Source organism: Cryptomeria japonica, chromosome 1 (assembly GCF_030272615.1).
Source record: "Cryptomeria japonica chromosome 1, Sugi_1.0, whole genome shotgun sequence".
NCBI classification, from domain to species: Eukaryota; Viridiplantae; Streptophyta; class Pinopsida; order Cupressales; family Cupressaceae; genus Cryptomeria; species Cryptomeria japonica.
In genome coordinates this window covers 212,901,354-212,917,876 of record NC_081405.1, presented here as the reverse complement: position 1 = coordinate 212,917,876, position 16,523 = coordinate 212,901,354, and the positions used below count along the sequence as shown (strand labels likewise).

The window sequence follows — 16,523 nt, the reverse complement described above, 5'->3', positions numbered from 1 at the left end:
ATCCTAGTAGAACAAAATGTAAGATGATGTAAGCAAAGAGAAAAGGGAAGTTGAAGTTATCCGTTGCTACAGCCTTGGAAAATATAAAATGTGGCTGTATGATGGGGTGGATTTGTTACATAATTACTATCGTAAGATCGGATGGTACTTATTGACACCCAACAATGCCTCGTTGTCTTCTCGGAAAGCCGTATTTTTGTCTATTTAAGTATCTCAGCTACAGACAGTTCATATGCGCAATAAATACATGCTATTCTAATAGCTAACACCAGACCATAAGATTGTTATGGCTAGACTTGAGTACATGCAATCTGGAATTCTTTTGGCATTCTTCCTTGCATTGGCACTATATTTTGTGATCAAAGTGGTCTGGAGATCTAATCCCATTGGAAGTAAGCGGAACAATATGAGACTTCCCCCAGGAAGAATGGGATGGCCACTGCTGGGAGAGACATTATCATATCTAAGACCTCACATAGCTACTACACCTGGAGCATTCATGGAACACCACACTTCTAGGTAATTTTTTTCACTTTCTTTTTTGTTTTAAAAGAAGTTGAACTTAGTTGAGTATTTGAATTAGTGAGGAATTAATGTGAATTGTAGGTATGGGAAGATTTTCAAGTCACATTTATTCGGACACCCAACTGTGGTCTCAGCGGATCCAAGTCTTAACAATTTCATTCTTCAGAATGAAGGGCGGCTGTTTGAATGCAATTACCCCCCAAGTATAGCAGGCATCTTGGGGAAATGGTCTATGCTAGTACTGGTGGGAGACATGCACAAGCATATGCGAAGTATTGCCTTGAATTTTTTGACTAACACCAAGCTTAGAAGCCATATTTTAGAGGAGATCAATTCAAATGCTCTCTACATTCTTAAGTCGTGGAAGGAAAACAGGCCTATCAGTGCACAGGCCGAGTCCAAAAAGGTGGCAGGCCATATAATGTATAATGATGTAATCTAAAGTATCTTGGAATTGCTTATCTGCTAGCTAAATATTTTTTAGTGCTGCTATTTGCCTTGCAGTACACCTTCAATCTGATGGCCAGTCAAATCATGAGCTGCAATCCATGGGAACCGCAGACCGAGTATCTAATGAGAGAATATTTTTCTTTTATGAAAGGAGTGGTATCTTTACCTCTGAATCTTCCACGGACTCACTACAGGAGAGCACTCAAGGTAAAGCACTCTGTAACCATAGATTTTTTAAGGTTTTCACATAAATGTATTTAATGTGTTTTCTTAAATGAAAGTTGTCTTATTTGAGCAGTCAAGAGCAAATATACTAGAAATCGTGAAGAAGAAAATGGAGGAGAGAAGAAGCAAATCGAACTATCAACATAAGGACCTGCTAAGCACAGTAATGGAGGAGGGTAGTCTTTCAATGGAACAGATCTTGGATCTCATTCTTAACTTTCTCTTTGCTGGCCATGAGACTTCCTCAGTAGCCTTGACTCTCGCAATTTACTTCTTAGCCCGATCCCCCAAGTCTATGAAACAGCTAAGGGTACAAAATATTTTCTAGCGTTTATATGGAATGTGAGTTCTTGATCTTCTTGTCTTATAAGCTCTTTCAATCTTTGTTGCAGTCAGAACATTTAGGTATAGCGAGAGCAAAAGAGCTGTCAGAGATGGATTCAGACCTGAACTGGGAGGACTACAAACGAATGTGGTTTACTCAATGTGTTAGTTCCTTTTTCTTTTGGTTTTATGTAGTATACAATAAACTTGAGGCCAAGAAATTTAGTGTAAATTTCAATATTCCCATTTTGTTTACAGGTCATCAATGAGACCCTCCGGCTGGGAAACGTGGTCCGTTTTGTGCATCGGAAAGCCCTGCAAAATGTGCATTTCAAAGGTCGTGGCTTTTAGTGGACACTAATAAGCAAGCCCCAGACAAATTTTAGTAAATTTGTCATTAAATATTGTATATTGATAACTTATATAATATGTTTGCTTGCTAATGGTTCTTATATATAGGATACGAAATACCTGCTGGATGGAAAGTTATACCCGTTTTTGATGCCGTGCATTTAGATTCGACTGTCTACGAGAGCCCCATGGAGTTTAATCCCCTGAGATGGAAGGTATGTAGATGCCCAAATTGCTGCTGCAGATTACACTATTACTTATCCTGAAACAGAAAAAATTCTAACCCTAGTCATCTAATGTAACGTAGAATATGAAGAGTGGCACATATTTCACGCCTTTTGGAGGAGGCCCAAGATTGTGCACCGGAATCGAACTTGCAAAAGTAGAGATTGCTGTTTTTCTTCATCATCTCGTAATCAGATATGGGTATACAGTAAAATCTTTCTCATTAGTTACAAGTGAATTGAAATTTTATAATATGTCATATAAGGGTATACAGAAAAATCTTTCAAACGAATAAAAAACCTAGAATGTGGTCATTTGGGCATACAGCAAAATTTCTTAAATGAATTGAAAATATATTATAAGTTGTATGAATTTATTATGCCGTTTAACAACGTTCATGGTAATGACTGCGAATCTGTGTTTATTGCGCAGATGGGAGTTAGTTGGATCAGACCAACCATTTGTTTTTCCATTCGTAGAGTTTGAAAAGGGGCTTCCAATTAAGCTTAGTTTGCTCGCTGAGGATTGAATATACCGAATCATGACAGTGCATGAGCTTTAGAAAGACACAATATGCATCCTATATAAACATAGAAAGGACGTAGTCGGTGCAAGTGCTTAGCCAAATGAGATAAAATCAGAGGTTCCCGCTTCTACACGCAGTTCTGTCTGTATACGGGTCTTCATCAACACGATTGCAGAAAGATTTTGCTGTTCATCAAGATATTTTTTCTGGTAGAAGAAAAAGTAGAATTGTATGAATCCCTATCACAGTAAGATAAAATTACTTCACCTCAGAGATTACCCATTGGGCTGGAATTTTATCTGATTATGAATCACGCTTTACCTAGCAAAACATAAATATCCTAGTCTTGAAAATGTCAGCCTATGTAATGTGATGTTCTAGTGGAGATGGAATGAATCACTTACAGTGTCGCGATCTACTGTGTATCGCACGCTTTGAAACCATCCAAAAAGTTCGATAAGTTGCGTACCTTTCAGACAATGATTGTAACAGTTCCTTTAGATTATCATGTATTTGCTTCCTGTTGTTTTCTACTTGTTTTACAATGCTTAATACATTATGCTTTCTAAACACTAGAGGACACTGAATCTTTCTGGAAATTACTTGTTTCTTGACTTTGCTATTTTTTATTCGTACCCTTTTTATCATGGATATCCAAGTTTATCATTTCCTTGCGAATGGGCGTGCAGTCCGAGGATGACATTTCCTTTCTTTGTTTTTTCCTTTGTCTTGAGGTCATTAATGAGGGAAGAACGAGTAGACGGTTGATATTTGTTTACTTAAATTGACAAGGAGGGCTACTAATTATCAGTCATCCTCCTGGATAGAAAGCGAAGCACAAACCAGTAAGATTCTGTATACAAATTTAAGGGATCAGAAAAGAGTGATATTCCGTAAAGTCGTAAAGGCAGTAATCATATAAATGATGTAGAATACATTTATATTTTGTCTGACAATCAAATAATTACTATACATATATTTGTAAGACTGTATAGATATCTCTTGATGTTTGCATATTCTAAAATTTTAATAAATTATTTATTTATTTCAAATATATAAATATATCAATAATAGAAAAAAAATTACGAAAAAAAATAATATCTATAATTCTATATTTTACTTTTTTAAATAAAATAAAAACAAAATATATTTGATTATTACATAAAAGATTTATCATAGAAGTTTTTCTTCTTTAATATTGATATTTTGATACATAAATCATTATCAAAAAGTGAGAGGTCAATATTCTTTTTTTTTTTAATAACTTAAGTTGGGGTCCAGAAGGGGCAAGTTAGGGCGAGACTAATCCCGTGGGGATCCATGCAATAGTATGCAAACCACATGCATCGCTAAGCCCGTTCCTCAAAGTTGAACCCGGAACCAATGAGGAGCAAACCCACAACCCAAGCTAGCTACACTACCTATGCGGGCTTCTAGAGTTCAATATTTTTCTTAATACACTCACCTCATAAAATAATTAATAGAAGAAGAAGAATACTAAATATTTCTTTTACAAAATACTAGTCAAATATATGTTTTATGAATCTTATTATGTTATTTTCCTTAAGAAACTAAGCTACTCATAGAGGATATGTTCAACTTATTAGTGTATTAGAGTTATGAGTTGTACAAGAGGGCTTGCATTCTTATGTGATTTTTTTGGTGGCTAATTCTTATTTTTTGGATTGCAAATAGACATTCTATAAAAAAGTATCAATATGTTGATTACCCATCTATTATTGACTCACTGTTGCAACAAAATAATAATCTATGATCAAAATGAGAGTTTAATCTTAACATTTTAAATAAAATTTATTGGATATGACTTTGATGAATATCAACTTGAAATGATTAATGGCTATTCAACATATATAAAAGACACAAAATATATGCAGTTGAATATCATTGGCATATGATGAACCAGCATGTCGATATGATGATAATGTATGTTGTCATTGATGTCAAATAAGTGTAAGTGAACTAATGTGAAGTTGGCGAAACGGTATGAAGAGGCATGAGGAGATTCAGTGAACCGGTGTCAGGGTTTCACTAAGTGTGATTACCAGTTGGTATTCTCATCTTAATGGTTATCGGTTTGGAGATCTAGCTTGTGCGATGAACCAATGATACTCTATGATGAGTTCGCTAAGAGATGTGATCGAGGTGCCATGTCAGCTTTGTGCGCGTGAAGGATTGAGGCATAAGAAGATCGACCGCGTTTGAAGTCTACCTCGGGAATGATCATTCTTCTTAGTGGTATGAGAAGAAAGCGTGATGGGTTACTCATTCCCATGTGTGGTGATTAATGAACGACGTAGATTGTCTTGTGATCTGTTTGAAATTGTAATGCTCTATGCAATATGTTTGGATGATCAGGATTGGACTGCCTGTGTTGTAAACCTAAGATGCTTAGGGTTTAGGGTTTATGTTACCGACCTATCTGTTGTCTATAAGGTCGATGATGTTGGTTATTGTAAAGTTTTTAGCAAATGTTGTGTGTATGTATCTGAGTGAAGAGATACTTGATACTTGCTAGATCGGTAAGAGGGAAACTGCAGAGTGTGATTGCAGAGGAAAGGATATGAAAAGGATCTGCCTTGGCATGTAGTGCTATTATCAGGTCATAGTTTTTCATGTTGTCTTCTAATCATTTCAACAGATGGAAAATCCCTTTACTGGGTAGCTTTAACAGGCTTATTGTAAAACCTGTAACCAGGTGACTCAAGATCATTGAGTTCTTTAAATCCTCTAGAGAGGTAACCTTTAATAGGGTTTCAATCTTTAATAGGGTATATAGCCATCCCTTAACCGGGTGATCTCTAACAGGATCGATTCCTAACAGAACCCTTTTGTAAAGTCTTTAACTGGACTAGGCTCCTAAAAGGGCAAGCTTCAAAAGAGTTCAAAACAAGCTTGTGGGTATTCATCCCCACCATGGTTTTTCCCATTTGGGTTTCCATGTGAAAAATATTTGTGTTATATGTTATGCATTTTTCATGTGATGTTTATGAAGTATTTGGTTGAAAGATTATGCATGCAGGGTTAATAGGTTATGGTATTTTTAGTATACCACCTGCATATGTTTATGGGAGAAGTTGATTTGCATAATTGATTGTATTTGAAGTATTCAGACCTATCAATTTATGGTGTCTAGTGTCTTACTATGTTTTACCGGTATCGCCATGGTTAAGTTCAGTAATGGTGATAACCAGTTGGTTTTGTTTTAGGTAGATAAGTTGTTAAGAGAGTTTTTACCTGTACTGATTCACCCTCCCCCTCTCAATACTAATCGGGGTTTCTGTTATTCATCATTATTCATCAATTTGTATCAGAGTGCATCCAGGTCCTCGGTGATATAAGCTTAACTGCTTGAGGTAAAAGATCCTACTGTAATGATGAAGAGGGAAGGTCCTAAGTTCAATAGAGATAACTTTGAGATATCGGAGGACAAAATGAATATTTACATCAAGAGTATGGGTGCTCAAATCTGGAGCTATGTTGAGAATGTATTTGTGACTCCCATTGACACCTTGACTGATGATCAGAAGAGAGAAATACAGGAAAATGGGCAAGTCATGGAAGCCCTTATTGGCAACTTGTCAGACATTGACTTTATTGATGTTCAAGACAAGGACACACCTAAGGATGTATGGGATACATTGGAAAACATCTATGGTGGTGATGAGCATGTAAAGAAAGCTAAGGAAGAAAGCGTTAGAGGTAAATTTGAGGATATGAGGATGGTTGAAGGTGAAACCATTCAGCAGTATGGCATTAGGATTAAGACTGTGGTTGGTGATATCAAAAGCACTGGTGGAACTATTGATGATACCACTGTTGTTAGTAAAGTCCTTAGATCATTATTACCAATCTATGCAATCAAAGTTTCTGCTATCCAGGAACTAAGGTCTATTGATAAGACCAAGATATCCTTAGATTGTATTATTGCAAAATTAATTGCATATGAGTTGAATAGATATGATGGTAGTGTTCAGAAGACTAAGTCTGCCTTTAAAGCATCTATTGTACCATCTAGAAAAGGAAAAGAAACTAGTTCCAGTTATGAATCCAGACAATGCAGAGATATGGATGATGAAGAGATTCTGATGGAGTTCGAAGCTCTTCTTGCTAAAAGACTTCCGAAGGGAACTGGAAAATATAGAGGTACAATTCCTTTGAAATGTTTTTCCTGCAATAAGATAGGACATATAGTTGTAAATTGCCCTAATAATGATAATAAGGATAAACCAGAGAGGTTCAGAAAGTATAAAGGAGGAAATAGAAGAAATTGTCTAGTTGTTGTGGATGAAGTTGTCACTGATGAAGAATCAAAAGATGAAGAAAATGAAGACATAGTGTTTGTAGCAGTAAAGGAATAAGTGTCTGATAATAAAGCTCTTCTCTATCACATTGACAACTCTAATGAGTGGATAATTGATAGTGGTTGTTCTCACCATATGACTGGCAACTGGAGAAAGTTTTTGTCTCTGGAGGAATATGATGGAGGTGTTGTCAGATTTGGCAACGATGCACCATTCTTGGTAAAAGGTAAAGGATCCATCCCACTGAATGGAAAGAGTAGTGTAGATGATGTCTACTGGGTAGAAGGTCTTAAGCATAACCTATTGAGTGTTGCTCAACTGAATGACAAAGGATTAATTATGGAGTTCAAAGGTGGATTTGTAGTATAATTGGGAAGTGGTGAAGTTATTGCGACTGGTAAGTAGACCAGAGGTAACTTACTTCAGTTGAATGCCAAGATAAGTCGGTGTCTAATGGCTAAGTTTGATGATGGTTGGATATGGCATAGGAGACACTGTCATATGAACTTTGACAACATTGTTAAAGCCAGTAAGATCAAGGTGGTAAGATTATTACTATTGCTAGAAAAACTTGAGAATTCTTTGTGCAGAGAATGTCAACTTGGGAAGATGTCTTCCTCAACTTTTGAAGGTAAGTCTTTCTCAGCAAAAAATTAACTTGATCTTGTGCATATTGATTTGTGTGGTCCTATGAAAACTAGAAGTATTCAAGGAGATAGGTATTTTATGATTCTTACTGATGACTGCTCAAGAATGATTTGGGTCACATTCTTGAAAGACAAGTCTGAAGCATTTGGAAAGTTCAAAGCTTTCAGAGCATTAGTAGAGAAAGAAAGTGGTAAAAAGATAAAGTTCCTAAGAACTGATCAAGGAGGAGAATTCACTTCTGATGAATTCAATAAGTACTGTGAAGATAATGGTATCAAGAGATAGTTGTCTGCCTCAAGGACACCACAAAAGAATTGTATAGCATAAAGGAAAAATAGGACTGTAGTTGAAGCGGCTAGAATAATGCTGATCCAAGGAAAGGTTGCTCACACTTTTTGGAGAGAAGCAGTGAGCACTACAGTCTATACTATGAACTGGGTACTCATTAAGAAAGGCAAAGATAAAACCCCTTATGAGTATTGGACAGGGAAAACTCCCACTGTGAGTTACTTTAAAGTGTTTGGTAGTAAGTGCTATATCAAGAGAGGTGAGCATTTGAGCAAATTTGATGCAAAATGTGATGAAGGAATATATTTGAGATATTCCAATAAGAGAAAAGCTCTCAAATATTACAACAATAAAACTCAAAAAATTGTTGAAAGTATCAATGTCAAGGTTGATGAACCGGGTATAGCCTTCTGGGAACCAGTCAAGAAAGAAACTTGTAAAGATCTTAGTGTTCATGTACAGGTAGAATCCGTAGTAAGAGAAGAAGAAGAGATTAGTGAAGAAGAAGAAGAAAAGCTAGCAGATCAGGCTAGAGTCATTCCCAGATATGTGAAGCTACACCATGATCCAAAGCAAATCATAGGAGATAAAGATGTAGGGATACTCGCAAGAAGAAAAGTGAAGGAGAACTCCTGCATGATCTCTAAATTTGAACCCAAGACTTCCAGAGAAGCTCTTACAGATGAAGACCGGATTAAAGCAATGGAAGAGGAGCTAGATCATATAGAAAAGAATGCAACATAGTCTTTGGTACCCAAACCCGAACATAAAAATGTCATAGGTACCAAATGGGTCTTCAGGAACAAGTTAAATGAAGAAGGCATAGTTGTCAGGAACAAGGCTAGGCTTGTATGTAAGGGATACACTCAAGAGGAGGGAGAAGATTATGGAGAAACCTTTGCTCCTGTGGCTAGTCTAGAAGGTGTTCGAATGCTACTTGCATTTGCAATATTTAAGGGATTTAAGGTCTATCAGATGGATGTGAAGTCTGCGTTTCCTAATGGAATCCTAGAAGAATAACTGTCTATAGAGAAACCAAAAGGGTTTGCCTTATCAAAAGATAGTGACATGGTGTGTAGATTACATAAAGCCCTATATGGAATGAAACAGGCACCTAGGGCATGGTATGAAAGACTACACTCTCATCTTGTGAAGATTGGATTTTAGAGAACAAGTGAAGATAACAACATCTACTTGAAATCAGAAGGCGATCAGATTCTGATCTATGAAGTGTTTGTGGATGACATAATCTTTGGAGGAGATGATAAAATAAGTCATGCGTTTGCAGATGAAATGAAGAAAGAATTTGAGATGTCTTTAATAGGAGAGATAAAATTCTTCATTGGTTTTCAGACTCAGCAAATAAAAGAGGGTATCTTTATTACCTAGTCCAAGTATGTCAAAGAGGTATTGAAGACTTTTGGCATGGAGGAAAGCAAACTAATTGGTACACCGATGGTGACTAGCTATAAACTAACCAAGGAAAATGATTCAACACTGGTGAATGAAAAAGAGTATCGGTCAATGATCGGTAAACTACACTATGTGGTGCACAATAGACCAGATATTGCTCATGCAGTGGGCATAGTAGCTCATTTCCAAAAATGTTTGAGAGAATCCCACTTGGTAGCTGTGAAGAGGATTCTTAGATATCTGAAAGGAACAGTTGATTATGGATTGTGGTATCCATATAATGGTGACTATAATTTCTTAAAGTATATATCGATACCGTTTGGGCAGGTAATGTGGATGACTGGAAGAGCACAACCGGTGGAGTGTTCTTTCTTGGTGGAAGATTAGTATTGTGGACAAGAAAGAAGCAGAGTTTTAGTTCTCAATCTACAGTTGAAGCAGAATATGTGGTAGCATTTATGAACTACACTCAAGCAATTTGGATGAAGAATGTATTGGAAGGTTTCAAGGTATCTATATCTGAACCGGTGAACATATTTTGTGATAACACAAGTGCAATAAACCTTTCCAAGAATCTGGTATTGCATGCTAGAACTAAGTACATTGAGCTTAAATATCATTTCTTGAGAGAGAAAGTTCAAAATAAGGAGGTTGTATTACAACATGTTTCCAGTAAGGAGCAGCTAGCAGATATATTCACTAAGCCCTTACCAAAGACTACATTTACCTATTTGAGAGGTGAATTAGGGGTTTTTCCCCTTCATGAAGTCAACAAAGGTTGTGTGCTACGCATTAGTCAAGTACTATAGCGTCAAATCTATCAGGATTGATGTGTTGATGGAAGCTACTCCTTAGGGGGAGCAACATAGTAGATTTTGGAAGCTTATGCCTCCACTTTGGCATTGTTGTAAAGGGGGAGAAGATATCTAATAATGCAGATACACTTGTCTATGAGGTTTTCAGTTACAATGCTACACTGAGTATTGCCATCAATGCCAAAGGGGGAGATTGTTGGATATCATTGGAATATGATGATAAAATATGTTGTCATTGATGTCAAATAAGTGTAACTAAACTGATGTGAAGTTGGTGAACCGGTATGAAGAGGCATGAGGAGATTCAGTGAATCGGTGTTGGGGTTTCTCTAAGTGTGATTACCAGTTGGTAGTCTCATCTCTATGGTTATCAGTTTGGTGATCCAGCTTATGCGATGAACCGATGATACTCTGTGATGAGTTAGCTAAGAGATGTGATCGAGGTGCCATGTCAGCTTTGTGCACGTGAAGGATTGAGGCATAAGAAGATCGACCGTGTTTGAAGTCTACTTTGGGAATGATCATTCTTCTTAGTGGTATGAAAAGAGAGCATGATGGGTTACTGATTCCTATGTGCAATGATGAATGAATGATGCAGATTGTCTTGTGATCTATTTGAAATTGTAATGCTCTATGCAATATGTTTGGACGGTCAGGATTGGACCGACTATGTTGTAAACCTTAAACACTTAGGGTTTAGGGTTTATGTTACTGACCTATCTGTTGTCTATAAGGTCAATGATGTTGGTTATTGTAAAGTTTTTGGTAAATGTTGTGTGTATGTATCCAAGTGAAGAGATACTTGATACTTTCCAGACCAGTAAGAGGGAAACTGCAGAGTGTGATTGCAGAGTAGAGGATATGAAAAGGATCTACCTTGGCATGTAGTGTTGTTATCAGATCGTAGTTTTTCCTGTTATCTTCTAATCATTTCAACAGATGGAAAATCACTTTCCTGGGTAGATTTAACAAGCTTATTGTAAAACCTATAACAAGGTGACTCAAGATCATTGAGTTCTTTAAATGCTTTAGCGAGGTAACCTTTAATAGGGTTTCAACCTTTAACAGGGTATATAGCCATCCCTTTACCGGGTGATCTCTAATAGGATCAGTTCCTAACAGAACCTTTTTGTAAAGTCTTTAACTGGACTAGGATCCTAACAGGGCGAGCTTCAAAATAATTCAAAACAAGCTTGTGGGTATTCATCCCCACTGTGGTTTTTCCTATTTGGGTTTCCACATGAAAATTCTATGTTTTATGTGTTATGCATTTTTCAAGTGATGTTTATGAAGTATTTGGTTGAAATATTATGCATGCAGGGTTAATAGGTTATGGTATTTCTAGTATACCATATGCATATGCTAATGGGTGAAGTTAATGTTGCATAATTGATCGTATTTGAAGTATTCAGACCTATCAGTTTCTGGTGTCTGGTGTCTTACTGTGTTTAACCGGTATCGCCATGGTTAAGTTTAGTAATGGTGATAACTAGTTGGTTTTTCTTTAGCTAGATAAGTTGTTAAGAGATTTTTTACCTGTACTGATTCACCCCCCCTCGTAGTACCGATTGGGGTATCTATTGCTCATCATTATTCATCACATACAACAAAAGCTAAAGACCAAAAATAAGACCTCAAGTCAACTAGCCGAAGAGACCTCGATATCAAAATGTCTCAACAAATAATATCATACTTGAAAAATGACATCTCATGAACACAAGTGATCACATAAAAGAGAAAAGAAAGCATCATCCATGAACAATCGATAGCAAAGCTACGAGTTCATGAGAAGAGGAAGAGAGAGCATGAATGCACACTATATGTGTTTTTCCAGGGGATCCATGAGAAGAATGATGAAAAAGGAGAACATAGATACCTTGCCCCTAGATGTTTGCATCTAGTTGATCCATGTTAGGGAGGAGAGTAGGAATATTTTATCCCTATTCCACTAGCTCCACCCATCCTCATGCGTGTGTGCAAGTCATGTCTAGTTTAAAGTATTAAGCATACCATTTTTTAGTGTGCATCAACATGTTTAAGACATGTAATGAAAATACAAATGTGAAGAGGTGGTTGTGTGTGCAAATTCCAAGAGGTGAATGGCATATACTTGCCTAGTTTCAAGGACATCCCATGTAAGAATTTTTCTCTGGTTTTGGTGATTTGTAACCCTTTCTAAGACATATATAAAATGTTGCATCGGGTTTCGGGTGTGAAGAATCTCATGTAAGAGTTTGTTTCCTATGTTTTTGAGAATGAACACCTCTTATAAGACAAATGATGCATAAAATGATGATGAAGCATGAGGATGCAACAATCCCATGTTGATAAATAAAATCAGGATTAAGCAGGAGGATGCAATAATCCCATATTAATAAATAAAATAAGGATTAAGTATGAGGATGCAACAATCTCATATTGATAATCGATAGTTGAAAATGCAACTAGGAGGCCACATATATGCCCCCCCTTAAGATGTTGACATTGTCCTATGCTGATGTTTTAAGGTAGACAGAAATAAGGAAACCCACCTTTAACACCAAGGAGATATACACCAATCAATAATTCATGCATTTCAAGCTAGAAAGAAAGACTCTTGAGTAGGCTTAGTTTCTTTAAGGAAGGAAGAGATAATTGTAAAAAAGATATCTTGCAACAAGTATAAAGGGATCCTTTTGAGGGATGTATGATTAACAAAGGATGAAGAGATCTTTGCATAAATATATCTACCTCCAAGAGTAGAGGAGATCCTTAATAAAGATGACATCCTGAAAAGGTAAGAGGTCTAAGAATCCACACCTTTTCTAATGTTTAAGGGATTGCACACTTTCACTAAGGAGAGGTTGTTCATAAAAGATACACCATTTGAAACAAGGAATGCACACACACCCATAAGAAATAACATCAAATTATGAAAGATGCATCTCAACAAAGGAAAAAGGCAATATTTTGAAAGAGAGAGAGAGAGAGAGAGAATTGAAACACTATTCTTTTCGTCCAAGCATGGAGACAAGGACACCAAAGAGAGATCATTTATTAAATAAAAACTCTTCTAAAATAAGAAAAAGATCCTCAATAGGGATGTATATCACAATATAGAAGGTTTCATTATAAAAGATACCACTCAATAAAGAGAAGAAATTGATGAATAATTATAGACTTTCAACACTAAGGAAGAGCTCCAATTAAGGATATGCACTTATAAGGAAAGGATAAAATCCTCATTAGGGATACTTGTTCCAATAAGAGGAAAGAGATCCTCAACAAGGATATACACCTCCACAATCGATAAGTGATCCTTAATAAAGGCCCTACTTCACAAAGGGAAAGTGAAAAATTATTATTGAAAGGCTATTCTTGCCCTCGAAGAATGGAGACAAGAATAAAGATAGTATTATGTTGCTACCAAAGTATGATTACACTTTAAATTGTGTGACCATGAATGAAAATGAGCCCCCAATAAGGCACCAATGTCACATAATGAGGAGCAACATAATAGGAACTCACATGTAATGTAAAAGGAAAAATATGAGAATCAAACTCATTGCCATATAGTATTTGAATGGTACTAGTTACAATAAGTTGTTGAATTTTATCCACTAAATCATGACACTCATTAGTGGCATGGCCAAGGATTTGATGATACTCACAAAAAGAAGAATTGTGTTGATTTTTATTATGGTCCTTTCTTTGATTCTTTAAAGGGACAGTAATCAAGTTGGCTTTAAGAAGCTTATACCAAATACTCTCTTCTTGTAATGAGAAGTTGTAAGAAGACATATATGTGTTAGATAATGGAGGAGGGAATGTCAATAAAGGGGAACTTTGGAAACCTAGATCCTCTTAGGAAATATGTGGTGTAGATTTATTATGATCATCAAAACTTTGTTGCACACATCCTCAACCATATCCATTGTGTCCCTGAAAACATGTTGAAATGTCTATATGAGAGGGTTCATTCCTAATATAAAAATCTAAAGATCCCTCATCATCATCAAGACATGTGCTGGAAGGAGAGGTGGGGATTGATTTATAAGATGTTTGGATAAATGACACACAAGACTTCTTTAAGGATTCCTTCTTAGATTGAGGAATTTTATACCCATTGATGGAAGGCATAAAGTCTAATGTACCCCAATTATTTGCTAAAGAGGAATCATTAATAGGAGATTATGTTATTAAAGGAATCATAGGATTAAAGGGAGATTTGCATCCTACTTCACCATGCACAAAATAATAAGGATTAGGATCAGCCTTGATTGTGTGAATTTAATTGTGATATTTTAATTTTATTGTGTGATTAAGAGTAGGAGAGGCTTCTTTCATAGCATGAATCCATGGTCTACCTAGAAGAAGGTTATAATTAAGATGGTTGGGCATGACATGAATAGGAGTAGGTAAAGTCATGAATCCTACTTTGATAGGTAATATGACTATACCAAATGACTCTCTAGCAACATTATCAAAGACATGAATACAAAGAGGATTGGTTAGAATATAAGAATAATCACAATTTATCTTGTCCAATAAGTCAACACATCAAATGTTAAGTACTAAACCATTATCAATTAAGGTACCTCTTATGTTGTGTTCATAAATACAATGAGTAATCATAAGGAGATCATATCTATTTCTACATTCTATAGAAGGAAATTCATCTTGTGAGAATGTGATATCATTTGGTTTAGAAGAATAATGAGGAACCACTTTATGAAAAGCTTCTTGGATCAACCTATGGTAGGAAGGGGAAGTTTGAATCAAGTCCCAAAGGGAGATATTTTCTAGGATGTCATGGAGTTTATCAACAATATCCTTATCAATGTCTTTCTTAGGGTGAGAGGGGGAAGAAAGAGAAGTGAGAAGAACATTGGATTCTTTCTTTTTGACACAAAAATTAAATGTTCAATGTATTCCAGAACCATGTTTTTTTTTTCTAATTGTCTTTCCATAACATCTCTTTCAAATATGTATTTTACAACTTTTAGGATATTGGGATTTTCCTTGGGTTTAGGCTTCTCATAACTAGAAACATGAATGGTATTGACTTGTTTAATCTCTTTGTTCTCTAAGAACACATCTTTAGAAGGGAGAGAATTAAGGGAATTTCTAATGATTTCATCCTCTTGCACCAAATTATTCTCATGGTGGAGGTACATTTTAGGATAAATATAATTCTTCAAAGATTCATCTTTAAGAGGGAGACCTTTGAAAGAAGTGCTCATAACCTCTTCTTGCACCAATGTGCCCTCATTGGTAGAACCAAATCTAGGAGAGGGTAAATCATATCCATCAACCCTTCTTCTCTAGGAGAGATACCATGTATGGAAGGTAAAGTGACATCAAGGAAGGTGTTTGTGATATCATCCTCTTTCTCTAAGGTATTCTTATGGGAGAGGCACAATTTAGGATAAAGATCAACATCAATTTTCAAAACTTCATCCTTAAGAGGAAGAGTTGTAAAAGGAGTGTTAATAATCTTTTCTTTCACCAAATTATCCTCATGAACAAGAGAACATTTAGGAGACGAATTATCATGGTTCATTAGGGTGTCATCTCTAAAAGGTAAAGCTTGATAAAGTGGATTGTCCACCACATCAACTTCTTTTATCACAAAAGCTTCTTCATAAATAAGATTCATAGAAGTTAAAAATTCATAAAATGGATTGTCATGGATGATAATATCCTTGTGAGTTTTTGGAGTTTGAGGATGAATTAGAGGGAAGAATGAAGTCATCAAGATTTTCATCCATCATCTCAAGGTCATCACTACTAAATGGCTTATGCATTATGTTGATTAACCTTTGGAAAAAGGATGGTTTAGAAGGCTTAGGATAAAGGAGCATCAAGAGCCTCATCAAATCTTCTCTACTGTATACTTCTTCAAAAGGATAGTCATTATAATCAAATGGATTGTCAAAGGCATGCTAATCTTGCAAACAGTAATTTGACTTTTGAAAAGAAATGCTAACTATTACAATGAAATGAACTAAAACATGCAAAAACACAAAATACATAAGACAAGATTTTTTATTTTATTTTGTATTTTTTATTTTTTATTTTTATTTTTTTGTAATTTTATTTTTTAAATAAAACTATGAAATGAATGACTCTAAATCTAGAAACCCACTTGAAAATTTATGCAACCCACAAGAAGTTTTTAAAAAAAAATTAATTGGAAATTGAATTTGTAAATGAAAATTTGAATTTGAAATTTGAAAACTCATGCACTAAGGGAGAGAAATTGAAAATTGGAAATTTGGAATTTGAAATTTTGAACTTTGAAACTTGCAAAATAATTGAATAATGCAAAATTTTAGAAAAATGGTTATTCAATCATTTAAGCAAAATGATTGAAAATATTAAGAATAATTGTGAAAATTTATGCAACTCCCTAGGAAATTTAAATTTAAA

The 16,523-nt window shown here is 35.6% G+C and overlaps 1 protein-coding gene across 1 annotated transcript; it reads left to right on the top strand.

The window, feature by feature from the left end:
• Positions 1–245: 245 nt before the first annotated feature.
• LOC131030354 (cholesterol 22-monohydroxylase CYP90B52) lies at positions 246–3,198 on the top strand. Its single transcript, XM_057961127.2, has 9 exons — positions 246–519; positions 607–931; positions 1,030–1,182; positions 1,274–1,510; positions 1,593–1,688; positions 1,783–1,861; positions 1,984–2,090; positions 2,183–2,301; positions 2,533–3,198. The coding sequence occupies exons 1-9, from the start codon at positions 287–289 to the stop codon at positions 2,627–2,629; spliced, it is 1,446 nt and encodes a 481-aa protein (XP_057817110.2). The 5' UTR covers positions 246–286; the 3' UTR covers positions 2,630–3,198.
• The last annotated feature ends 13,325 nt before the right edge of the window (positions 3,199–16,523 follow it).